Source organism: Rhinolophus hipposideros (genome assembly GCF_964194185.1).
Source record: "Rhinolophus hipposideros genome assembly, chromosome: 14".
NCBI lineage: Eukaryota > Metazoa > Chordata > Mammalia > Chiroptera > Rhinolophidae > Rhinolophus > Rhinolophus hipposideros.
The window spans coordinates 32,020,839-32,047,878 of NC_138060.1; the positions used below are offsets into that span (position 1 = coordinate 32,020,839).

The 27,040-nt window shown below is 34.5% G+C and overlaps 1 protein-coding gene across 10 annotated transcripts in view; it reads right to left on the reverse strand.

The window, feature by feature from the left end:
* Positions 1-856: 856 nt before the first annotated feature.
* The window catches only part of NCK1 (NCK adaptor protein 1), a 77,781-nt gene continuing 51,597 nt past the window's right edge, over positions 857-27,040 (reverse strand). For 5 of the 10 annotated variants that reach the window (XM_081071807.1, XM_081071808.1, XM_081071810.1 and 2 more), the window contains 3 exons: positions 25,106-25,349; positions 6,334-7,046; positions 857-4,287 (listed from right to left, as the gene is read on the reverse strand). In XM_081071807.1, the coding sequence (XP_080927933.1) occupies positions 4,093-4,287; positions 6,334-7,046; positions 25,106-25,331 (1,134 nt within the window). In that variant the 5' untranslated portion in view covers positions 25,332-25,349 and the 3' untranslated portion in view covers positions 857-4,092. Of the gene's footprint in view, positions 4,288-6,315; positions 7,047-22,214; positions 22,327-25,105; positions 25,350-27,040 lie in introns of those variants that run through there. The other 5 variants (XM_081071803.1, XM_081071805.1, XM_081071806.1 and 2 more) reach the window with 3 other exon arrangements.

A 27,040-nucleotide genomic window follows, 5' to 3' on the forward strand; every position in this document is an offset into this window, starting at 1 on the left:
CAAAAGAACATCTTGTTAGTAAACTAGAAAAATGTTATTTTGGTTCCTTGGTCATTTGGTTTAGATCATGTAACAGCAAGAAATAAGGGAGTGTCATATGCATATCTGTGTTTAGAAGATGACAGAGTTGAGTCATACGGGTATAAACTTGCTAAACCAAGAGAAGCAGCTCATCAGAAGTTTCCTATCTTGCCTTGTAATAGAATCAAATAATGGTTTCCCCCAGCAGTGGTAATGTGGCATTTTTTTAAAGAATCCACTGGATGCTATTCAAAACGTGAAATTAGGATGTCATCTATCTTGTATCAAATGTCCTTTGAGGAAGAAGTGACAACAGTTGTGAAGCCATTTGGAAATAGTTAAAAGATCTACAGTAGTACCTCAGTTTTCGAACGTCTCCGTTGATGAATATTTCAGTTTAAGAATGCTGTAAACCCAGAAGTAAATGCTTCGATTTTCAAACATGCCTCGCAAGTCAAACATGTCACTCAGCTTCCGCTGAGTTCAAGATCGTGAGGCCTAGCTGTCGGCTGTTTGCGAATGTTTCAGAACTCGAACGATCTTCCGGAACAGATTAAGTTAAAAAACTGAGGTACCACTGTACATGAATACAAGATTACAAAGTATCCCCTTATCTTCTAGCAAAATATTAAAGTGGAAAAGTTAGAGCAGGCTGTAATGCTACATTCCTAATTTATTGATTTGGACATTGCATTTGAAGTGTTTCTGATAAATGACAGTTTGCAGATTCCAAACTGAAAACTTCATGTTACAACTAAAATAGGGAGCAACATAACTGCATTTGGAGAGGTGAACTAGGAGAATAAGGGTTGGGAAAACTTTTTTTTTTTTTTTTACCATATACATTTGTAAAAATAAGGGGACCATTCATACTGGGTTCCATATGATAGTTGCCTTGTAGGAGGAATTCATCTCCAGTATTGTCAGCTTCTCATTTTTCAGTGGAAACCAGAACTCTAAATTTTATGTGAAACCCTCCAATTTTTAAATGTTAATAATTACTTTTTAAAGCACTGTGTAAATAGAAATATTTCATTGTACCCTGAACAGGGCACCCTGGCCAAGATCGGGGGAGCAGGAATGGCTGTGAATGGTGATGGTGAAATTCAGACTTCTAAACTGAAGGAGCTGGGCTTGCGAGTGGGGAGGCAGGAGCAAGAGGTGCCCTTTCCTTATTCTCACAAAGGTGGTCCTGCTTCTTTGCAATCTCTGGATTAGATGATAGAATTAGAGCATTAAAGCTAGAGATAATTATGTGCCATATAAGGATGACCTTATTCTAACAACTCCAGTTGCTTGTCTGCTATGCTTTTTTATTCTTCCAACAATGCAATGGATTGCATTTAGCCTTCCTATTCTGTTTAGTGATATATCTGTGACACATTCTCTTCAACAGTGCCGGGTTCCTGAGTTACTGCATATAGTGAAAGATGATATACATATCATATATACATATATGCTATGTATATATATCTATATATATATACACATTCAGCTGAACCTTAAGGATAACCTTCTAAGGAAAAACCTTCCAAGATTTTGGAGTTCTTTGTAGAAGTGGGTTGGGCAGTTATGTGTTATATGTATTTAAATTGATAGCTAAGTATCTCCTCACATGTAGAAGAAAATTTCTGTAATACTGCCCTTCCCAGGACTCTGCTCTAAAAACAGGCACACAGAGGGCAAAGTGTCATTATAAAGAGTATACCAGGCTGCAAATAAGGAAACCTAGTTTCTAGTATAAGCCCTGTGACTGGCAAGCTATGTGGATATTTTCTAAAGCTGTTCTAATTCTTATGAAAAGTGCTTCAAGTAAAATTCATGGTTATAAAAACAGCCATTGGTATAAGGATTGGTTTAAGGCTTTTAAAAATTGATAAAATGTTGATGTACAAAATTAAGTAGTTCCCAGTGAGGTTTTCATCCCCTAGTAAGAAGAGCACACAATAGATATTACTGGCACACATGGGCTATCTGGAAACTCTCTCGTTATTATAAATCTAACTATAGCACCAAAATATGCATTCTGCTTACAGTACTACTCCATTCCTAGCTACATCCTCAAAATCCTTAACATCAGCTCAGTGGAGTTTGTTATAACAGTCCTTGTCTGTGATACAAAGTATTATTGCTCCTTTAAAAAAAAAAACAAAAAACCATCCATTTTTAAAAACAAGAATGGAGGAAAAAAACAGACGGAGAAAAGCATCATTAAATGTTTGTTTAAAATTAAATAAAAAGATGTTGACCACCTAGTCATTTTACAACCACTTTAAAACTGTTTTCTTCAATTTGTATTCAAGTGATTTTATAGCAAAAAAGATAAGCATACATGATGTTTATACCCATTAAACTTATCTACTTATAATCAACTTAATAAACAAAAAGGAACAGAGATAGATAATGAAATATAAAAAAGGCTTTAAAAGCAGATGTGATGAAACTGAAAAAAACTGTATCAATGTGATAATTACATTTGCTGACTCCTGTTGCTTAGTGGGAGAAGCCAGGGCTGCCACCCAGTGGCAACGTCTTTTAAAATGATTTAAGATTTTAAGACAAAACAAAACAAAACAAAAAAAACACACCTTCAAACAATTAAATTTAAAAAAACCAATAAAACAAAAACCTCATGAATTAGATGAATTAAATTTTAACATCAGTAATTCTAGTATATTAAATATCTGTTCATAACATTAAGGATGGAAACATTCATTTGCTTAAGATGCATTGTGGGGGGGGAAAGATGCATTGTGGAAATTTTTGAAAATATATGACTTCCTACTATTTAGTAAGTTTTAGTGTTTTCAATTAAAACACTAAAGGTTACTTTGCTTAAACTTAAATCTCCAGAATTAATAATGGAGGGGAAAGCTGTTACCATAAAATACAACTGGTTTTCTTCTGTGACCTATAGAAATAGATTCAATACTCTACAGTACCCTCTCATCCATACACTCAAACTTCTGCTTGGTAAATAAAAACATAATAGAAGCACCTGTAACAATAAGATTTAAAAAATACCTTTTTCTAACCATGAGCACATCCCACCTTTTCCTCGGGTATATATCAATTTTAGCGTCCCAGTCAACAAAACTGAAAGCTGAAAGGAAGACATGAAAATAGTAGAAATACTATGCCTGATAATTACTGATTTTGAGGGACGGCATGAGGGAGAAACCAAATATCTCTCACTGCCTCCTATTTCCCCCCAATTTGGCCATAGCTCTTTTCACATTGGCACAGATATAACATATCCTAATACAAGATGCTTTGGTAAAATCACCCTAGGTGAAAAAAATAACAACAGAGAATCCATTTACAGTTTAAAAAGCTAAATATCTGAGGCTGCTTTGATCTTTTGAATAAACAAATGACAGAGAATCACTAAAAAAAATTCTTAGAAATTTAGAGATTTTTGTTTCCAACAGTTGTAAATTAAAATTGTACAAGATGTTTTTCTGGCCCGTGTCTCATTTGTTTTGCTTTACAGTGAAGACAATGAATTTTTAAAAATAATGGCAGACACAACATACTTGATATTTACAATAGCTTGTAACAAATACAATACCTGAAAATAATTTCTAATTTTCCATTTATTATTGCTATTTAGTCACAAAAAAGATTAACACTCTCCAAGAAATTTATTTTAGCATATGCCATATATTGATATAATAATTTTATATGAAGAGAAACCACCAAGGAAGTAACTAATATGGTGTCCTTACAAGGAAATAAAGGAAAGGCAATAAAGAAATTCTTCCATATAAAGACTTTTGATCTGCATCATTTTTTCCAAAATATAAAACCTTAATATTAGAAGCAAAGAGAAAAACAGCAAAAGAAACAGTAAAACAGAAGACCAACAATAAGGAATTGCTCTATGCAGATGTTTTGCATATGTAGTATATATGTATGGACTGAGTTACAATAAAAATACTTATTATAGTCAATTCTCATATAGAGTTAGAAATAGCAATATCCAATCTAGCACGACTGGACTGACATTTTCTCAGTCTTCAATTACATGATGAATTAGAGCTGTGCAGCAGTCATTTCTGGTCAGCAGTATCATGATAAATGCTTGATAAGATATAATTTTTCTCCTTGTTCACTTGTAAAAATTGGTGCCTTTTTGTAATGTTCTACAAGTTCTTCCATGGTGCTGAATTTACGCTGCCCAATGCAGTAGACAGTCTCTTTTAGTTGGACTTTAAAATGCTTGTTTTTCCCTTGTGCTTTTAGTGACACTGAGAAATCATTTGGCTAAAAGAGAAAAAACATGTAGTGTAAACATTTTGAAAGACATCTATTAGCATTTTAATATTAAACTAATAGCTAAAATATGAGCACTCACTAAGTACTAGGCACTATGCTAAACTATTTACATAGATTACCACCTCAAAACCCATTTTTACAGATAAGAAAATTGAAGCTGAAGGAAGCTAAGTTGCCCAAGATCCATCTGGTTAACAGATCCAGGATTCAAACCCAAGCAGTCAGACTCCAAAGTCACTTAACTAATATGTTCTACCTAATACCCACAACAAATCGTTTAGTTTAACATATGAAGCACAAGAGCTATCTTCTGTCCAGTCAGATTACTGGAGAAACACATGAGAAAATCCAAGACATCCATCCTTTTTCAATTAGTAGCTAACAGCAGCTGTCTTACAGAGTAGCTGAGATAATATTCTGAATTCTCAAAGATGAAGGAAACAAAAATGAGAATTAACGTAAATTTAGGAGACGTCATAAACTCAAATGCCTACAAGGGGCAAAATAAAAATGAAACAAGTGACGGAGTAGACAGACAAAAGATACTACAGTCACTCTTCCCTATCATCAACTACCCACTGTTCCTGAGGGAGTATGTACAGGCCCCAGGCTAAAGGAGGTGGCCACTTAGCTGTGATTGCAGGAATAAGGGCTCAATGATGACACTATTTTCTATTTTAAAAGAGAATCTGATTCCTGAATTTTTATAATAAATCTCCCAATATTTAAATACTGACAGTAAATTCATGTTTAAAAAACATTGTACAGGTCAAACAAAATATGTCTGAGATTTTTACTTTAAAAATTCTACTGCTAAAATTAATGGTATATTTTGGCTAATATACTCAATATCTACAAGAAAATACATAGTATTCTGCAATTAAGCTACTTAGTTAATTAGGCTTTTTCTAACCTAATTTTTTTTGAGTAATCTGTTTCAATCAGAAGCTTCCTTTTATACAGTTATTGCCAAAGTTTCAAACAGTGGACTTCTTGGAAACATCCCATACTTACGGTTACTTCACCACCCACTCCAAGGTCACTCCCTTCCTAACTTCTCTGCTCACTGCTTGTCTTTGAAAGCAGGGCCATGTCAAGCATCTAACAGAAAACCAATCCACTCTTCCCTGTCACTAACCATCTGCTCTTCCTGAAGGGTTAGGTACAGGCTCCATTTCCTGAAATTCATATTGGCAGTTCAATTAATCTCAGTCTCTCCTCTTTACACATAACACACACCCCAACATTTACTACTTTAGATTTTTATCTCTTTTGACCTTTTGTACAATCATATTCACTTTCGCACAACTACATACACACAAAGCCAATACTAATCATGATCCAAAAAGTAGAAACATAGTGGTATCTTTCCTTTATTAAGGAAACATAAAGGCCATTTTTAAAAGAAATGAGTATCAAATTCTAACATCCTAGACAATACCCAAAAAAAGCCCACATAACTATTTTCTTACTCAATTTTTATGGTTTTATAGTTTTGTTTTACTAGTATTAGAATAAAATTTTTTATTGTAAATGCATTTTAAATATCATGATTGTTAAATTTGAGGTACATAGTAAAAGTGAATTCCAACTTCCAAACAACAAATTTATGAAGAAACTTAAATACCACTTTTTAAAATTTAGAGATTATCATAAGGACAACAGTGTATCCAATATGCAATTTAAGAAATGTTTTCCCAGTTTTGTCTACTATATTGTTTTACTCTCAATGAAGAAGCCAGTGTTAAATGTTCTCCATTTTTCAGCTGAATGTAAAAAATATTTCAGGAATGCAAAACCAACAGAACTAGACAAAGCCAAACAATCCAGTATAGTATACCTGCTAGGACTGTATTTTATTCAATAAATACAGTTGGAATGAACACTGACTTTAGCTTTAGAACATTTATGCTTATGTTCCAGCTTACTACCTGGTTAATTTCAGGGAAGCTACTTAACCTCTCCAATCTTCTATTTTATTTTTTTTTTAATACCCAGAGCTCTATTTTCATTTACCTTTGAAAACCAACTTACCGAAGACTCACTATCACGAATGAGGAAATCACCTTCGTGCCCTCTTTCATTTAATGCCATTTCTGCTTGATGCCTGGTGACTTTCCCATAATACCAAGGATTGCCAGCGAACTTTCCAGTGAGTGAAGGCCTAATGTAATCACACTGTGGAGGTGATGGTTCCAAACCTGAGGTTAATGGATTATTCTGCATAATGGTAACATAGTTTTTTGGCACCAGACCAACCATTCCATTGATCTTCCTGCATTTCCACCACTCAGGGTCATTTTCAGGTTTTTCAATAACATCCATTACATCTCCTTTCTCAAAATTAAGTTCTTCATCATTGGACGAGCTGAATGGGTAAAGAGCCTGAACCACATGCAACACTTGCCCAGTATTCAGGTTATTGACGACTGCTGCTAATTTCTCTGACAGAGAACCCACATGGTCACCCAAAGGACTGTCACCTTCCTCAGTTACATAGTTTGATGGGAACCATCCAACTTGTCCATTGTAGCTACCCCGCCACCACCCATCACTGCATTTCTCCATGACGATCACCTTCGTCCCTTTTATCAATGATAATTCATCCTCTCTCTCTGCCATGTAGTTAAATTTCACATACGCAGGCATGTTGAGGTCATAGAGACGTTCTCCTGGGTCAACAAAGCTATCATCAGCAGGAGATGCAGAATCTGGCACACTATGTTTTCTTTTCACTTTTCCAATGCCTGTTTAAATAAAAAGGGGTAATGAGAAGACAAAACAATAATATCCAAAAACCACCAATCTATTCATTATTCAAAAAATATCTTCAACTCTCTTTTAATCTTTTACATTTAGATAATGTCTTTCTTTTTTACATCTCTATGACTCATTTAACAATTTGCACTTTTGACCACACCCTTCACAAATTCTCTTTCCATAACCAAACACTTAACTGTAGTTATTATATGAAAGTTTACCTTCTTATCTTTTTTTGTCAAAGTCCCTGAAATAACTGCATAATGTAATTATAAAGTTGTTGTGAATTAATAAATTTTCTCTTAAATGTAAATGTAGATTATTTCTCTCATGTCTACAATAAGTACATAAAGGCTCCACCAAATCCATGTTCTTCTTGTCTTACTTTTTAACCTAGAGTCTACAATTAGCTGTACAGAAATAAAACACTAACTTAAACTACAATATAAATTGTAGTTATGTCTGAGTGACCCTACCATTTGCTTTCTTAGTTCCAAGACCCAGGTTGCTCTATTTACCTCTTATGTTTACTTTAAAATATTATTTACTTGTTTGCCTCCCCTCACTCCATTCACGTGTAAACTCCAAAAAGGCAGGGATTTTGTTTACTTTGTTCATGGATATAATCCCAAAGATCTCACATAGTAGATGCCTAATATATATTTATTGAAAGAAATGAGAAAAATCACCAAATGGTACTATTGTCACAAATGTATGCTACATCAACTTCACTCAGGCATTTTCACTGCAGCTCATTTCTTAGCACATGACGGTGTTCTACTTTTACTGAGAAAACTGAGGCATTCCTTAGTAAAATTTCTCAAATACCTTCTCACTCTCTCAAAACTTTCTCATTACTTTCACTCTTTTTCTTCACCCAAGTTTCTAACCACTGATCCTTCTGGGTTCTAGATACTATCTTTCCTGCCTCTTTTGGGATTCTTGGCCATCCTTTCATCCTTCCTACTCAGTCCCTTCTATTATTTTTAAAAACACGCTCAGATTGCTTCTATTCCAAAATACAGTTACTTCAACTCTGCTACTCCTTTTAAACTATGCCATTATTTAAAAAGTTGTCTTCCTTTTATCCTTCAACCTTTTCATCACTCACTCACTCACTCACTTACTCCTAACTCCTTATATAATCTGGTCACCTATGTCTACTATTGTACTAAAACTACTCAATTAAAACCATTCTTATGAAACTGTCATTTCTTTACTGCCAAGTCAGTACCTTTTAGAGTACTCAGTCTTTTTAAACTCCATGCAGCAACCAAGATCACAGATTACTTTCTCCATCATTTTCTCCTTTACCTTCCCTGAGAGTCTCTTGTTTTCCCTACTGACCTGTTTAAATATTCTTGGGGTCTCGTCTGGGCTCTTCTAAACCTTGTTGTAAAATTGCATTGTATCTGTTTATTTGTCTACCTCCTTAATAAGAGAATGAGTTTCCTGGGGGGAAAAAAACTGGATCTTATTACTTTGTATATGTTTAGCAGTACATACACTAGTAGTAGGTACAAAATGAATGAATGCTAAATGAATAAATGAATGATTCCTCAGTTGAAAGTGTTTCCCAAGATGCCATACTTGGATTTCCCCTCTATTTCAAAAAAATCATACACTTTCATTTTCTATAACTTCCATACAGAGGGTTCTCAGGTCCCTATGCAGCTCTAAGCTCTTTCTGGAATTGAAGCACTACAATTCCAATCGTCACTAGAAATCTACATAGTGTACCATCAGCACCTCAAATACAAACACCTACATCAAAATTCCATAAATCAACTCCCTCCCTCCTAATTTCCTTAATTCTGATTAACAGTATCACCATCCTAAAAACAATCCCCACATTAAGGATTTCTGCAGAATAGAGAACTCCAGGCCTCCACCTCTCAAAAAAAGTAATTAACGAGCTGGCAAATATTGTCAGAATCAACTTTTGCAGAACGCTGGAATCTATTTAAAAACTTATAAAAACTAGGGCAAGGCTTAGTGAAGACGCTGCAGCTTTGTAGTAAGAGAACGTTGTAGCATTTTAAGTGACCTGACTACCATCTCTTACATCCCAAATCAGCAGTGGCTGTGAGGACAGCAACCTGCACTCCTAATGCTAGAAGAAGTAACACAAATCTTATTGACAAAGAATTGTGATTGCGGGTTTCAACCTATCTGGCAGTAACCTGAAGGACCAGCACAATGGCTTGCCTTGGTTTCACCCAACTCGGAGCATTCCAAGGCTAGAGTGTCTTTTGCTAAAATCATTTAATTGATGCAATGGCTTGGGGCAAGGGACAATAATTGGGACAAGGAGTACACATATTGAAAACGCTGGGAAGGAAGAGTTTGGGATAGGATATATGTGGGGTAATAAGGGTTTTAAAAAAACTCCTGTGTATACCAGAGAATCAAGAATGCCATATACATAGCTAGGGCAGGACACATGCTCAGGAAAGGCCTGAGAAGACTCTAAGATTTCATCTTTGGCTGACCTTACGATTCTGAAGAAGCAGTAAGTGACATTTAAGGGAGAGTTATAGCCTGGTTAAGTGCTGAAGAGAGTATCATTTTTCTTTGTGGTTCCAGGTACTTAAGCAAACTGTCAAAACACTAGCTGACCAATAGGCAAACAGAAGAGATTTCAGTGGCCACACATGGCAAAGAATACAGATTTTACAAAAATAGCTCGGAAAAGTCACTAAACAAGCAAAACAACCTACAATAAGAAGCAACAACAAACCCTAGAGAGGAGGCAGAATCTGGAGGGGGAAAACTAGCAATCAAAAATTCTATATCCATCAAAACTGTTCTTCAAAACTGAAGAAGAAATTAAGACACTATCAGATAAACAAAAACTGAAGGAGTGTCTGTCACACTAGACCTGTGCTATAAGAAATGCTAAAGAGTCTTCCAGGCTGAAATGAAAAGACACTAAACAGTAACTTGAAGTCACATGAAGAAATAAAGAATTGTGGGGAAGATGTTAGGAAAATTTGCCTTCATTGGCTGATACAGCTTCCAGGGCTGATACAGCTTCATTGTTTTATGCTGTCTGTTTCTCCCTTATGCGGTGATGATAGTTCCCTCATGAGGTGATTGTTAGGTTTCTCCATCACGAGGTGATGCTTAAGTTTGTCTGTTAGCTTTTTGTTCCCTCACATGAGGTGCTGTTGTTTTTTCCCTCATGAGGTGATGGCTAGCTTAGGGTTAAGAAAAATTCTCCCTCATCTCAGCCCCAACAGGAGAGATATGGGATGATGTTGCTTTCTGTCTGTTTCCCCCGCATCAGCAGATGAGGTGAAGAAGTAACTAAGTTATATCAGAATGACGTGACAGGAACGTTGCCAGGCTGTGGAAGGCCTTGGGCCAATGGTCCCAGGCGAGAACAGTAGGTATTGTTTGTCCAAATAAACTGGCCCTCAGCCGGATAAGCAGTATTTTTATCACAGTAACTGCCCAACGCTCCCGGAACTGACCATTGGGGGGCGGAGGGGTGGGGGGGGGAGGGGCTGAGGCAGGAACAAGAAACTTGGCTCAAAAGTACATCTGAAGAGATACATAAGACAGACCTCAGTTGGCAGTACATTCGTCATTCATCATTGGTGATTCTTCATAATTCTAGCCTTCTTGGGAACTTGCATGCAACAGTGGGAGATGCCTCCGTTTTCCAGCCGCGGACCTTGTGAGGTCTGGCTGGTTCCTGACCTCTCCAGTGTTGTTTCCCCTCAGTTTGGTGAGCTTCTTTAGCATAACATGTTATTAATGTGTAGAGTTTAGTCTTAGCTGCCTTTATTGGAAACTTGTATACAGCTTGTAACTTGCAGTATCAGGGGACGCCCACTGTAATAGTTGCTATCCTATAGAATTTATTACTGCTTTTGGATATTCCTTATTAACTTTCTTTGTATATTTAGCCAAGTGATTTTTGGTCAATAGTAAATATATATATATATATATATATATATATATATATATATATATATATATATATATATATATATATACACTAAAGCCTTTTAAACTTGTGTGTGTGTGTATTCCTGTTTTCCCCACTCCCACAATGGTAAAGGAAGCCACATTCATAAATATAAAAGCCACTACTATTACATTTTTGGTTTGTAAGTCTTTTTTTCTTTTCTTTATGACTTAAGATTCAAATGTATGAAACAATAATTTCAAACCTAGGTTAATGGATGCACAATGTATAAAGATGGAACTGTAAAGAAGCAGAGTTTTATATACTACTGAAGCAAAGTTTGTATTACTTGACTGTTAAAAAGTTAAGATGTTAATTATAATCCCCAGGTGATCACTAAGGAAAACCTGAAAAATATATAGAAAAAGAAGTGAGAAGGGAAACAAAATTTTAAATCAGAAAAAAAAATCAATTACAAAAGAAGGGAGTAATAGAGGAATTGAGGGGAAAATGGTATAAGGCACAAAGAAAACAAGTAGCAAAATAGCTGAAAGCCTTCCTTAACAGTAATTACTTTATATATAGATAGATTAAAATGTTGGATTAAAAGGCAGAGAATGGCAGAATGGATTTAAAAATGTGATTCATCCAGAAAGAAAAGAAAAAAAGTGATTCAACTCTATGTTATCCACAAGACACTCACTTTAGATCCAAAGATTCAAACAGGTTTGAAAGCGAGAGGATGGAAAAAGATATTCCATGAAAATGGCAACCAAAAGAGATCTCAGGTGGCTCTACTGGTATCAGACAACATAGACTTTAAGACAAAAGTTGTTATAGGAGACAAAGAAGAACTTTATTATTTATTGTTAAAAGAGTCAGTCCACCAAGAATATGTAATAATTATAAATACAGAAGCATCAACAGCAGAGCCCAAACACATATAAAGCAAAACTGACAAAATTAAAGGGAGAAATTGACAGTTCTACAACATAGAGACTTCAATGGCTCACAGTAATAGGAAGAACTAGACAAAAGATCATTAAAGAAATAGGGGATTTGAAAAATACTATAAGCCAACAGGCATATATAGAACACAGGTAAACAACAGCAGAATACGTATTTTTCTCCAGTGCTGCACATGCAACACTTTAAGATAAACCATATGTTAGACCACAAGACAAATCTCAATAAATCTCAAGAGACTGAAATCACATAAAATATCTTCTCTAACCACATGGAATGAAACTAGAAATCAATAACAAAAGAAAAAATGAAAAATTCACAAATATATAGAAATTAATTAACACACTCAAACTGATGGGTCAAAAAAGAAATACAGATGAGATTGGAAAACACTTTGAGACAAATTAAAATGAAAACACAACATACTAAAACCTACAGGCTGCAGCAAAGCAGTGCTGAGAGGAAAATTTATAGCTCTAAAAGTTTACATTAAAAAAGAATATTGATCTCAATCAATAACCTAACTTTACTCCTTAAGGAACTAGAAAAAGATCAAGCTAATAGAAAGGAAGCTAGCAGAAGGAAGAAAATAATAAAGATTAGAGCAGAGGTAAACACAAAGAGACTATGAAAACAACAAAGAATCAACGAATCCAAAAGTTGGTACTTGAAAATATCAGCAAAACTGACAAATCTTTAGCTAGACTGACCAAGAAAAAAATTGAGAAAATTAGTAAAATCAGAAACTTTACAGAAGTAAAAGAATAAGACAACACTACGAACAACTGTATGCCAAGAAATTAGATCACTTAGATGAAAAGGATAAACTGCTAGAAACACAAACTACCAAAAGTGACAGAAGAAATAGAAAATTTGGATAGATCTGTAACAAGTAAAAGATTAAATCACTAATCACTAATCAAAAAGCTTCTCAACAAGGAAAAGCCCAGGACCAGATAACTCGACTCATGAATTCTACCAAACATTTCCTTCTCAAACTTCTACAAAAAAGAGGGAATATTTCCTAACTCAATATTTCCTAATATTTCCTAGCATTACTCTGACACTAAAACCAGATATAGACATCACAAGAAAACTACTGACCAGTGTCCCTGATAGAGATGCAAAAATCCTAAGCAAAATAGAAGACTCTCATTATTCATGGTAGTTGTGTTCTATAAAGTCACCATGAATAACTGAATTAGCAAATACTGAACCCCTGCACCTAGGGGAAATACAGTGCTAGATTTTCCAAGCTCTGTTTACAATATTTTTGTCAGCCAATCAATACATAACCTTGTTTTATGTGTGTTTCTCTTTAAAGACACTTTGATATAAACTGTTGATTCATTATCATTGAATTCACAGCCACCATCACTGTAACTCATCCCTGAGTGAAGCTTACCTCATATGTGTATTTTTTCTGTAAGGTAAATCACAGTGTGTTTTTTTTAACTTAGTAACACTAGAGAGTACTTTAGTCCTATGCTTGGGACCATTTTAAACAGCAAAAGCATCCCCAGAAATCACACACACACAAAAACCCCCCAAAACCATGGTGCTAACTAAATAGACTGTGAAAAGGACACCTATTGAGAGTATGAGAGCTGAAACAAGAGGCAGAGCATTACCTTGTTCAAACTCAGGTGGCAACATGTGCATCAGGCAACTCAAATTTTTTGCCACTCTGCACATGTCTGCAAAAGCACCGCAAGTATCAATTTGGGGCTTACAAATAAATTTAGCAAGTAGGCAAATTCACAATATGGAGTCTGCAGAAAATAAGGATCATCTATACTAGCAAATTAAATAAATATAGCGGCATATTAACAAAATTGTACATCATGACCAAGTGAGATTTGTCCCAGCAATGTAAGGGTGATTCAACATATGAAAATCAATGTTATACACCATATTAACAGAAAAAAGTGGAAAGAAAAAACACCTGATCATTGCAACTGATGCAGAAAAAGCACTGGACAAAATCTAACACCTTTTCATGACAAAAAGAGTCAGCAAAGTAGGAATAGAAAGGAATTTCCTTAACATAATAAAGGGTTAACCCAGTTAACGTCACACTCCATAGTGAAAAGGCTGAAAGTTTTCCCCCTAAAATCTGGAACAAGACACGGATGCCCTCCTTCACCACTTCTATTCAACACTGGAAATAACAGCCAGAGTAATTAGGCAAGAAAAAGAAAAAATTCAAACTGGAAAAAAGTAAAATAATTTTTATTCACAGATGACACAATCTTATATAGAGAAAATTCTAAAGAATCCACAAAAAGTTAGAATAAATGAATTCAGCAAAGTTGCAAGATACAAAACCAACACACAAAAATCAGCTTTATTTCTAGGCACTAGCAATGAACAACCTGAGAGGAAATTAAGAAAACAAATACATTTATAAATAACAAGAATACACAGGAAGAAATTTAATCAAGAAGGTACAAGACTTATACATGCACACTACAAACTATTACTGAAAGAAATTAAAGACCTAAATAAGTGGAAAGACATTCTGTGTTTATAGATTTAAAGACAAGAATTTAGATAGCGATGCTATCCAAAGTGATCTACAGGTTGAATGCAATCTTTATCAAAGTTCCAATACCTCTTTTTTGCAGAAATGGAGAAGGTGATCCTAAAATTCATATGGAATTGCAAGGGACCCCAAATGGCCAAAACAATTTTGAAAAAGGAAAATGAAGTTGATGGACTCACACTTCCCAACTTCAAAGCTTACTACAAAGTCACAGTAATCAAAACAGTGTGGTACTGGCACAAAAGGACAGCCATAGACCAGTGAAATAGAATTGAGAGTCCTGAAATACACCCATATATCTATGGACAAATGATTTTCAACAAGGATGCAAAGACCATTTAATAGGAGAAAGAATAGTTTCTTCACAAATGGGGCAGGGACAAATGGGTATCCACATGCAGAAGAATGAAGTGGGAGGGGACTCCTACTTCACAACACATGTAAAGATTAACTCAAAATGGATCAACGACCCAAATATAAGAGTTAAAACTTAAAAAAAAAAGAGTTAAAACTTTAAAACTCTCAGAGAAAACACTGGGTAAAGTCTTCATGACTTTGGATAGAGCAAAGAATTCTTAAGATTTGACAGCAAAAGAAAGCAAAAAAAAAAAAAGATAAATTGTACTTTACTAAAATAAAAAACGTTTGTGCAAAGGACACTATCAAGAAACTGAAAAGACAAACTACAGAATTAGGATAACCTACAGAATTAGAAAAGAATTACTTGCAAATCATAATTCTGATAAGGATACATATCCAGAACATACAAAGAACTCTCAGAACACAACAGAAAGAAAAACATCCTCTTTCAAAAATGGGCAAAGGACTTGAATAAACATTTCTCTCATGAAGATATAAAAAAAATCCTCTTTCAAAAATGAGCAAATGAATGCCAACTATAATTTTAAAAAAAAAAAAAAAAGAGCAAAGAACCTGAATAAACATTTCTCTAATGAAGATATACAAATACCCACAAAGCATGGGAAAGCTGCTCAACATCATTAATCATTAGGAAAATGCAAATCAAAACCACAATGAAATACTACTTTACACACCTACCACAATGTTTCCCCGAAAATAAGACCTAGCTGGACCATCAACTCTAATGCATCTTTTGGAGCAAAAATTAATGTATAACCCAGTATATTACATATTATATCATATTGTATCATATTATATCATATTATATTATATGCCAGTCTTATATTAATTTTTGCTCCAAAAGACACATTAAAGCTGATGGTCCGGCTAGGTCTTATTTTCGGGGAAACACAGTAGGATGGCTACAATAAAACCAAACCAAATCAAAAAAAAGAAAAAGAAAAGGAAAATAACGTGTTGGTAAGGATGTGGAGAAACTGGAACCCTTCCTACATTGCTGGTCAAAATGTAAAACAGTGAAATTGCTGTGGAAAACAATCTGATGGTTCCTCAAAATGTTAAACACAGAATTACTTTATGATTCAGAACTTCTACTCCTATATACCCAAAAAGAACTAAAAAAGGTATTCAAACAAATACTTGTTACACAAACATTCATGACTTCAGTATTCACAATAAACAAAAGGTAGAAACAACCCAAATGTCCATCGTTGAATGGATACAATGGACAAACAGTGATATATATAATGTAACATAATTCAGCCATACAAGGATGACGTAATGATACATGCTACAACGTGGATGAACATTAAAAAGAGTATGCTAAGTGAAAGAAAGCAGACACAAAACATCACATATTGTATAATTCCATTTATATGAAATAGCCAGAATAGGTAAATCTATATAGACAGAAAGATCAGGGCTGCAGGAAGCGGCTAACAGGGACTGCCTTCTTAACAGGAATGGGTTTCCTTTTGAAAATGGATTGGAATTGGATGTGATGGTTGTACATCACTGTTACTGTACCAAATACCACTGAATTATACACTTTAAAATGGTTAATTGTATGTTATATGAATTTTACCTGATAAAAATTTTTTTCTCAAAAGATTCCCACATCCAATCCTTAAGAATCATCATGTCTTCACTTTCCATTCCCACTGTTCACATGCTAGTTCAGGTCTATTATATTGTGGTTGAGCCTTCACTACCCTCTACTAGTTTCCTGAATAATCCAACCTGTCCTATTTCAACCCATTTTCCATATCACCCAGTCTAATCTTATATATACAGCTGCAATCAATGATGCTATTGCTCAAGAGCCAGTAGTGGCTCTTCATTGCCTATTAAATCAAGAGAAATATCCTGCTTAAAATCTATAGCCCTCTCTAGAATGTCTTTTGCCTTCTATTCCAGGCTTGTGGTATAGACTTGAAAACAGTACAGACCTTGAATCACCTTTTAGGTTCAAATTCCAGCTGTAACACTTAATTAACTGGAATCTTGAGCTATTTCACTTCTCTGAGCTTAGAAATGGAGAAACACCACTTACCATGACAGTGTTGCAAAAACTGAATAATGTAAAGTAATATCACAGTAAATACAGTAAATGTTAAACAAAAAGCATCTTTCTATAATGTTCTGCACTGAAACTATTTTAATTTTTTAATAAAAAGGGCCACTAAATCCCCTAAATAGATATTTCCACCTTCATGACTTAATTTACCTTGTTCGCTAGTTTTTCTCCAAAACCTAATTAAAACTTCTACCTCTCAAAAACCTATCCATTCAAGAAGTGCCATTTCAAATAACAACTTTATTATTTTATTCATCTTCCTGCTCCATGTTTTTCAACATCCTTCATTTCCCACCCTCAACCCCAATGATATATGTATGCTCTCCATTTTTAAGCTCACTTTGTACTTCTGAGCTCCTTGTAGCTTAGCATTTCCTTTCTTTGTCTTTTAAGACCCTCTACTAGAATATAAGCTTCTGGAGAAGAGCATTCTGTCTCACTGGTCTTTTGCATTTCCTATACTTTAGAACTGTGTACACAGCAGATGCTCAATAACTGTTAGTTAAATTGATTAAAACTGAATACTGATAAGAGCAAATAAAAATTTAAACCTGAAAATAAAGGACAGTTCCAAAATGATGTTTTTTAAATTCTGTAAAAGATAGTCTCTAAGACTAATTATACATTGTCAAAAAAAGAAAGAAGAATTTTTGGCCAGACCCAATAATTAAAGTCCCAGGTGGGAAAACACCAAAAAAACAACCTATTTTAATCTTAGAGGGCAGAAATATTTTAGTAAAAGAACATAAGCTTAGAATATTTGTTTTCTATGCAAAGAAAGGCTTCTGTGATTTCTCTTGTGAGCATGTCTTCAAACTCATACCTGTGCAACTAATGCTACAGCCATACAAGCTCCTTGGTTACCAAAAAAAATCTATGCTCTTTGAAGGCTCTAAGCCTTTGAACGTGATGTTTTTCTGCCCTAAAAAAAAAAAAAATCGCAAAAAAAAAAAATCGTCATCTTCATTCTTCAAGAATCAGTCATGGTATCCTCTCACTAAAGATTTCTCTATCTCTCCCCAAAACAGTTGATGTATTCCTCCTTTATGCCACTTACTAGTCTTTGTAAATATTTTTACTGTAATTCTCAACATTATATACTAATATTTGCTTCCTTAAGATCAAACACCATGTTTTTAATCATCTCTCCACCTCTCTATTCCCAGTGACCATATTAAATATTCTGTTACTGTTTATCATGCGCATGACTGACATATGTATGCATAATTGGTAAGTTGCTTTTTTACCCTGCTTACAATTCCCTGGGAAGAGACTGTTTATTGCCCTTTGTTTCTATTGCAAAAAAATGGTCCTTCCAACCTCCTATCAATGAGAGTAGATGCAACAGTACTTTCCAAAATTATACAAATGACAGTATTAGTATCTCTTAATTTCTCAATTATGTTATAATCAGCAGCAATTAGATCATTCTACAACCAGGTGACTCCTTCAAGTCAATGTATTTTTTTCTAAATTCTCCCCAACTTCAGTTTACCACAATCCTCCTAATCCCAGTTTATAGTCCCTTTTGTATCAAATCTCTTTAATTCTTTGCTTATCTGACTCTAATCTTTTTCTACTCTTTAGTCATAATAGGTACACCAGGAAAACTCTAACAAAAGAGATCCTCAATTTAAATTTTAGTCCTGCTACTTACTGGCTAATGGGATCTGCTTATATTTAATCTTTAAACTCCAGTTTCCTTGCCTCTGAAATGACGGTGTGTAGTAAGTGCCTACGTCATAGAATTTTTAAAAGTTTGTATGTAAAGCTTTCAGCACAGTGCATAGCACACAGTAAGCATTCAATCTGTGGTAGTTACTACTTTCCAACCTGCTGGTGCTTCTGGCATTTACTTTTTCAAAAATACCTAAACCCGTGGGGCAGCCAGTTGGCTCAGTTGGTTAGAGCATAGTGCTCATAACACCCAGGTTGCCAGTTCGATTCCCACATGGGCCAGTGAGCTGCACCCTCCACAACTAGACTGAAAACAATGACTTGACTTGGAGCTGAGCTGTGCCCTCCACAACTAGATTGAAAAAAACGACGACTTGACTTAGAGCTGATGGGTCCTGGAAAACACACTGTTCCCCAATATTTCCCAAAAATTAAAAAAAAGAAAAGGAATAATGTTGAAAAATATATTTTTTTAAAAAACACCAAAACTTAATTATGTAAGCTTTATTATAGCATTATATAGCTGGACCTGGCCAGGAATGAGAGAAACGCTCACATTGAGGACACACACAACTCTGAGGCAGTCATTTTTATTGTTAGCTTGGTTTAAAAAAAACCACACAAAAAACAAAAAACCCAAAAGTGTTATTTAGTATAGCTTCCAATCTTCAAGTCACTCCTAACCACTGGTCTTATTTCTCTTTTCCTACAGCACTGTTTCTTGACCAAAACCATGTACTACTGACTCTTCAAAAGCTTTTAAGAATTTGGTTAAGCACTAATTAAGAATATTTCATCTTCACATGATAGCCGTCCTCTTCCTAAGGTAAATCTTTGTAGCCATAACTATTCCTTATGTAACCTGATTTTCAAATCTTTGATAGACTGGATGCCAGTATATAGAAGCATCTGAGTTTCTCAATACCATAGTTAAAGTATATCTATCCAAATTAATAAACTATGCCATATTTTATTTGACCAGCACACACACAAAGAAGCTTTTGCATCCCTTCACCTGAGTCCCCCATAAATTTTAATCAATGTCATTTTAAACTGTGCTGAGATTTTTTAGCACCTATATTATCACAGCAGCGCTTACTAAGTTTTTTACTTATGTAAACTGCTGCCAGGTCAGATTCTCAGAAATCTTTTCAATTCCTTTAAAAAACACAATGTAGAATTTTATATTAATGTTTGGCCCTACTCATCTTCTTCATTTGTATCACAGTTTTAGCTTTCAAATATATTTCTGAACCTAATGTACTTGTTATTCTTCCAGCATTAGTTCTTCTTTACGTTAAGCACGTCATTTTCCCTGCATCTAAATCACAGAGTAAATAAATGTTCAATAAAATTAGGCCAAAGAAAGTATTCTTTCTTTAGGGAACTATAATTCTGTTCTTATGTTCATACTTCTTCAAAACCAGTTTCTCCCTCATGGATTTCCCCCTAATTTCTGTGACACATGTAAGACTGATCAGTTGTTTATCAGGACTATAAGACTTTTAGAGTTCAAAGGGACTTTCCAGGGTCTTTTAGTCTTACCCAACTTTCTCATTTACAAATAAGGAATAAGAAATCAGGAAAGTTTAGTTATATACCCTTGGCCACACGGCTAATAAGTGGTATATCTGGAAGCAGAACTAAGGAATTCTAAACACAAATATATAGTATTCTTTTTATTAGGTTTTTATTTAAACTTTTATATTATCTGTTCACTTCATCTACATGAAATAAGATAAATTATTGTTTTTGATTATTCTGTTTTATCTAAAATATTGTGCCCTTTTATTTTCAAAAATACTTTTTGTATTCTGGCTATCACACAAAGAGTACATACACTTTTTCTTCTACTTTTTAAGTCCATTCAGGGAACAGGTGGATGGTCTGTCTACTCTGACAAGCTGCAAGCAAAATAAATATATTCTGGCTACAAATCTCAAATCCTGACCCAAATGTATTTAGGATTAATCACCAAATTTCCAAGACTCAAAAGTGAGAATAATTTTATCATTGTATTGATGATATATACGGAATCATTTTTATACCATTTCTGGTTGATTTACAACATCACTTATGACGAAACTTAGATATGAAATCCACTGTATTACTAATAATAAATAACTACCACTATCTACCTTCCCACCAGAATGTAAGTTCTGTGATAGTTAGTATTAGTTGTTCATTCGACGATTTTTGCCTGGTTTGCAGTAGGTTCTCAATAGAAATATGCTGCCTATGAGTTTTTGTTTAGTGGTTACCAGAGGGTAAGAGGGGAGGGAGGTGATAAATGAGGGTAAACAGGATGAAACATATGGTGATGGAAGGAGAACTGACTCTGGGTGGTGAACACACAATGTGATATATAGATGATGTATTACAGAATTTTATACTTGAAACCTATGTAACTTTACTGACCATTGTCACCAACTATAACTAATAAACTATAACTAAAAAAAAAAAGACTAAGATATAAAACATAAAAAATTGCTGCAAAATAAATTAATAATCTCTTTAAAAGGAAAACTAACCAAAAAAGTGGACTTGTAATAAAAATTTTACAACTCCCCAAAAAGTAAATAAAAGAGATATACATTCCAGAAGGATTCACTTGATCACTAAAGTTAACTAAAGGAACACAGGAGTTTTAATATTACAATTACAACACGCTTTTTCAATAACATGCTCGCTCCTTTTCCATTTTCTATTTTGCCCTTTCCCTGGAAATTGACAGGTTACATATTGTTTCCTCAGATTCCTTACACATAAAACTTATTACAATAATTCCTTTGTTCATTTTTCTAGAAACACCAAGCAAATGTTCAAAGAGACTAAATCAACTTCATTATCAAAAGATTGTAAAAAGGCCATCAGCAGATAGAAAAATTAGGCTCTTGTAAGTTAGTATTAGTATTCCTCTACGACCTGAACTCAAAAACAATATAAAGAATTCACTATTTTCTTTCAGTGTTTTCATTTTCTTTACACGCTGCTGCTTTCAGAACTCATTTCAAACTATCAAATCTCATGTTAACAAACAGCAATTTCTAGCAATCCTACATTGATTCAATCAAACATTCTCTTTATGGGTGCTTTTATTAAATGTATCTTCTACAGTGTTCTTCTAAAATCTAAGTAAAAAGTATTAAAACAATATGATTTTAATTCAAATGTTACAGATAATGTTAAAATTGTTATGGATAAAGGAACTTGCTCACCTAATCCTTTTAGCCTCATGTTTTTAATATGTTTACAATTTATTTAATTCACTTAAATTGTCTATGGCTAAGTTCAAAGTTACTGAATTAGAACTAACTGCATCAAACTCAAATCAGTTATCTATGTCCTTTTCTTATTTGTTATTTAAACATCGATACTAAAACATTTAAAAACTATTTTACTTATCAAGTCAAAACTAGTATTATTTGATATATCACCAATCATTTAGCTTATGTTTCATAAATTACATAAAGCAGTATCCTATAAAAACCTACCATGTTCTCTCCATACAGTTTTATTTTAAATTACAAAACTGAAAAATCTAATTCAAAACCTGGAAGAAAATAATGGATTTAATAAACAGATTAACTTACTGAAAAAATCTTTAAAGGCGTTTAACAAATCCATTTTGAATAAATATCCCGTGTTTTCTTTCTGTCAGTTTGTTAACACAGCTCAGGATAATTCTCAGGGAGCTTCCTGGTCTGTTCCCAACACTGAAACTCCCCACACCCAATCCATGTGACTTGGCTCACACCCAGGCAATAGAAAGTTTTTCTGAGGCTTCGTTCTTTCTACAATTTTTTTACCCCCGATATAACAAAACCTGTAAAATGAGTATAGCATAACGGCCACAAATCTGACCTTATTATTCAGACTTATTTTTAAGAAGCTTTAAAGCATATATATTTTCAACAGTTAAAAATACATTTTTTCCCTTTGTTTTCTTTCTCCTTTTCTTTCTTAACTTTCAAACAATGTCTCCAAAATGTCAGCACAATCATTGTGAAACAAATCCATTAATTATATTGGACATTTAAGCTATCAAAAAGGGGTTCAGAAATTCTGAGAAAGGAGAGAAGGCTGTCTGATTTAAAAGCTGGATTTCCATTATATAGTCTAACTACGGATCACTAACTTAAGTTTCCAAGTACCCTAAAATGTAGATAGCAATAACTGTTACATAGTAATAAAGTTAACAGAGATATCCTAGGACTTAGATATAAAGTCTTGTTAAAATCATCTCAGTAATATCAGAAAATAGTATGGAAGATTTCTCAGGAGTATTACCAAATAATAAAAATTGTAATTAATTGGGCTTTTAAAATTTATATTCAGTAAGTATCTTAAACTAGGATATTTTTCCTCTTTGTTCCATGTTACTAGTTTTTTCACTATCTTTTGTTAATTATTATCACATTTGCTCTAGTCACAGGATACTTTTAAAAAGGAACAAAAAAGTCTATCTAGGTGTGGTCCTAGTCCTTTTCTGTGCTTTCATCACTGTGAGGCACACTTTCTTAATAGAAGTTATCTCAATTATCCCCAATACTGCTAATCAACGTGATTTAAATAAATATCCAGTATATACAAAACGTGGACAGAAAGTGGCCATAGGTTAAACCTGACAAGCTCAGGAGACTGAAGATAACCACATAGGATGGCGTGAACATAAAAATTCCTAACTAAGGTGGACCGTGTCACATCTTTAGTCTGTAGTTTTCCATGACAAAGGTCAATCTCCACCTTAAGTGAGCCTGTCTATTGTCTTTTTGCATCTAGGATAACATACCCTTGGAATGTCAGTAATCCCTTTTTCTGACCAGAACAGGAAACTACAGAATCCCTCATTATTATTGTTGTCCCCTGATTACCATCTCCTACATCACCTAAAAAGGGAACTATTAACTATCCTGCACTCACCTATGTAAAATAAGTACCTGTCTCTGCAATTTACTTTTATCCAATCTCAGATTCCCCCCCTTTGCTTTCTCCCTCCCCCTTAATCTATCATTAATGAATTTCATGAAACCCTACTCCTTTGATTCTATGTATAAAATAAGCTGCAAAGTACCCTCTTGCAGAGCATTTTCTCAATCTGTTGAGATTTTGCTTCCCAGCAATTGTCAGTTTGGCTCAAATAAACTCTTATGAACTTTCTCTTAGGTTGGATGTTTTTTCGTCAAAAAAAATAAGTATTACTGGTTCTAACTCTGGTCTCTTCAGCTATTCAAGGAAAATCTCTGATTTGGCTTCCATTTAAAAACATAATAATGGTCTTATTTGTAAAACCTTAAAATCTCAAAAAAAGGTAACCTCACATATAACAGTTAAATGTCACGGTGAAAATTCAGATTAATAACTCCATTTATTAAATTACCTTTAGAATACTGGAAATGTTTTTAGCTCAGAAACTGACATTCCCATACTTTGTATCTTACTTTGAATTGTACTATATTTCAATTTTTGTTGTTTTACAATGGTTAAAAACACAAAAGATTTGTCTTCTATTGCTGATAATTGAAAAAACACCTTAGTCTAGAATAACAATAATGTTGAATAAGAAATAATTAATATAAAGCAGTCAATAATGTTTTATATTTGTCAGTCATGCCACATTATTCTCAAACTATGCTCACAAGAAATTTTATTGTCTCATCTACATAAATACAAAAAACCACTAAGTAATAGAATGCTTGCATGCTTGCCTGAATACAAAAAATGAAATTCTGTCCCTCCCAATTCCTTCCTGTCAGCCAAAGAGAATTTAATTAAAAAAAAAAAAAAGACGCCAGTCCTCATCTGTGCGTATTTCCTTCCTATCAGCTCAGCCAAGGCAAGTATGAAGCAGATTCCGCTATCTCTGGCCCTAATGAAGGCCAGTAAAAACAAATTTTACAGTTAGAGGAAGAAGAAAAACGAGAAACAAAACAGCAAAGAGATCAGCTTTGTAGATGCCAATCTACAGTAACGATCCACAATTTAAAATTCTTTTATCATATATAAGAATAAAATGGTTTGTTTTTAAAAGTGAAGTTCAAAATGTAAGCAATTAGATGTTAAAGCAAGGTGCCATGCAAAATAAGTTGCATTGATGCCAAGGAGGCAATTCTGCACCTTATTCATTTATCCCTGTCTCAATTAGATGCAGAATTTGCCTAAACTCCAACAGGCACTCCAGGAGTCCCTGCTCAGAGTTCAGTTCTGCTCCTTAGCACCAACCGTTCTGGCTTGACCCTTGAACTCTGGCCAGATCCACCAGCTAGATTTATAGAAATTGCCCACTAACACTTATGAGACCTTTACCGGTCTCCTGAATTAAACACCTGCTATGAGCCAAACTTACCTTGTTTAGTTTTAATTCCATTCCTGGTCTTTTCTAGTCAATTCTGCCTACTGCTGCCAAAATTCTGTACAAAGAACCAAGCTCTATCATCTACTTAAAAGAAAGTATTGTTGCTGTTTTAATATAAAAATAACTTACCTAAGGTATCCTTTAGGTTTTTTACAATAGATGCTTTTCGAGCACTGTTTTTCCTTTCCACATAGTTAGAAGGCACAAAACCCGTTTTATTCATGGAATTTCGAACTCGCCACCAAGACTTAGAATCATCCAGAAGCCATAATCTCTCATTCTTCTTGATGTCCAGTTCTTGTTCTTGTTGGGCCACATAATCAAATTTAGCTACTACCACCACTTCTTCTGCCATCTTTCAGCAGCTTCAGCACTGTAACCACATAGAAAATAGTTTTATAAGGTTTAAATAGTAGTAGTCCATGTACTTTTCAAAAAACCTAAGAGCACTGAAAAGTTAAAAGTAAAAATACAGAGAAAAAAGAACCCAGTAAATACTAATCACTGGGCCGGCCCGGTGGTTCAGGCGGTTGGAGCTCCGTGCTCCTAACTCCTAAGGCTGTGCCGGTTCGATTCCCACATGGGCCAGTGGGCTTTCAACCACAGGGTTGCCAGTTCAATTCCACAAGTCCCGCAAGGGATGGTGGGCAGCACCCTCTGCAACTAAGATTGAACATGGCACCTTGAGCTGAGCTGCCACTGAGCATCCCAGATAGCTCAGTTGGTTGGAGCACGTCCTTTCAACCATAAGGTTGCCGGTTCGACTCCTGCAAGAGATGGTGGGCTACGCCCCCTGCAACTAGCAACAGCAACTGGATCTGGAGCTGAGCTGCGCCATTCACAACTAAGACTGAAAGGACAACAACTTGAAGCTGAATGGCACCCTCCACAACTAGGATTAAGGGGATGGCAACTTGACTTGGAAAAAAAAAAAAAGGCCTGGAAGTACACACTGTTCCCGAATAAAGTCCTGTTTCCCTTCCCCAATAAAATCTTTTTAAACAAAGTAATTGCTCAATAAAAAAGTAAGAACTACTATTTTTTATAAAAAAATTATCACCCATTCTTCTGAAAGAATGGCTCAAGTACGTACAACAGCAAAATAAGCCATAATGCTAAAAAAAAGATGTGGTAATCAAGAAACAATGCTAAACAGAAAGAAATGAGAAAAATTAATTCCAAATAAAAAGTTATAACTGAGTCTAAACAATTATTGGTATAGGATATAAAAAATTACAATGAGTAATAGACTTTCTGAGACATTAGTAAGCAAAGATTTTTTTTTAGGAATATATGGACACTGATTCCTTTCCTATAGGGATACCTCCTCCCATGATTAATCTATAAATTTAATGAAATTTAATCCTAGGTCCCAATGGAATTTATTTTGAAACTTGACAAACTGATTTTAAAATTTACCTAAAAAACATAAAACTAGCAAGTAATATTTTAGAAAAAATGAGAGTTGGTATAATGACACTAAGTTGTACACCAGCATTCATTTTTCTCTTTTTCTAGCACTATCCATATTATCCTTCTAGTTACCACATATTATTTTAACCGTGCGACTTGGAGGATTGATTTTAGCTTTAAACGTATATTTTGGTTCATCAAAGCCCAGTCTGCAGATTAGAATCAGGTATGAAGCTTTTAAAAAAATACAGGAGCTTGAACTCCTACCTCAGAGACTCTAATCTGTCTGGAGTGTCACTCAGGCATTAGTACAGTGGTACCTTGTTTTTCTAACATAATCTGTTCCGGAAGACCATTCGAGTTCTGAAACGTTTGAAAACAGCCAACAGCTAGGCCTCAGTATCTTGCACTCAAAAGAAGCCGCGTGACATGTTCGACTTCCGAGGTGTGTTCAAAAACCGAGGCATTTACTTCCGGGTTTACGGTGTTCGTAAACCGAAATGTTCATCAATGGAGACGTTCAAAAACCAAGGTACTACATTATTTTTAAAAGCTACCCAAGTGTTCTAATGTACATCCAGGATTAAGAACCCATCTAAGCCAATAATGACAATTTCTCCTTGCCAGGTTTATTTACATTAACTCACTTAA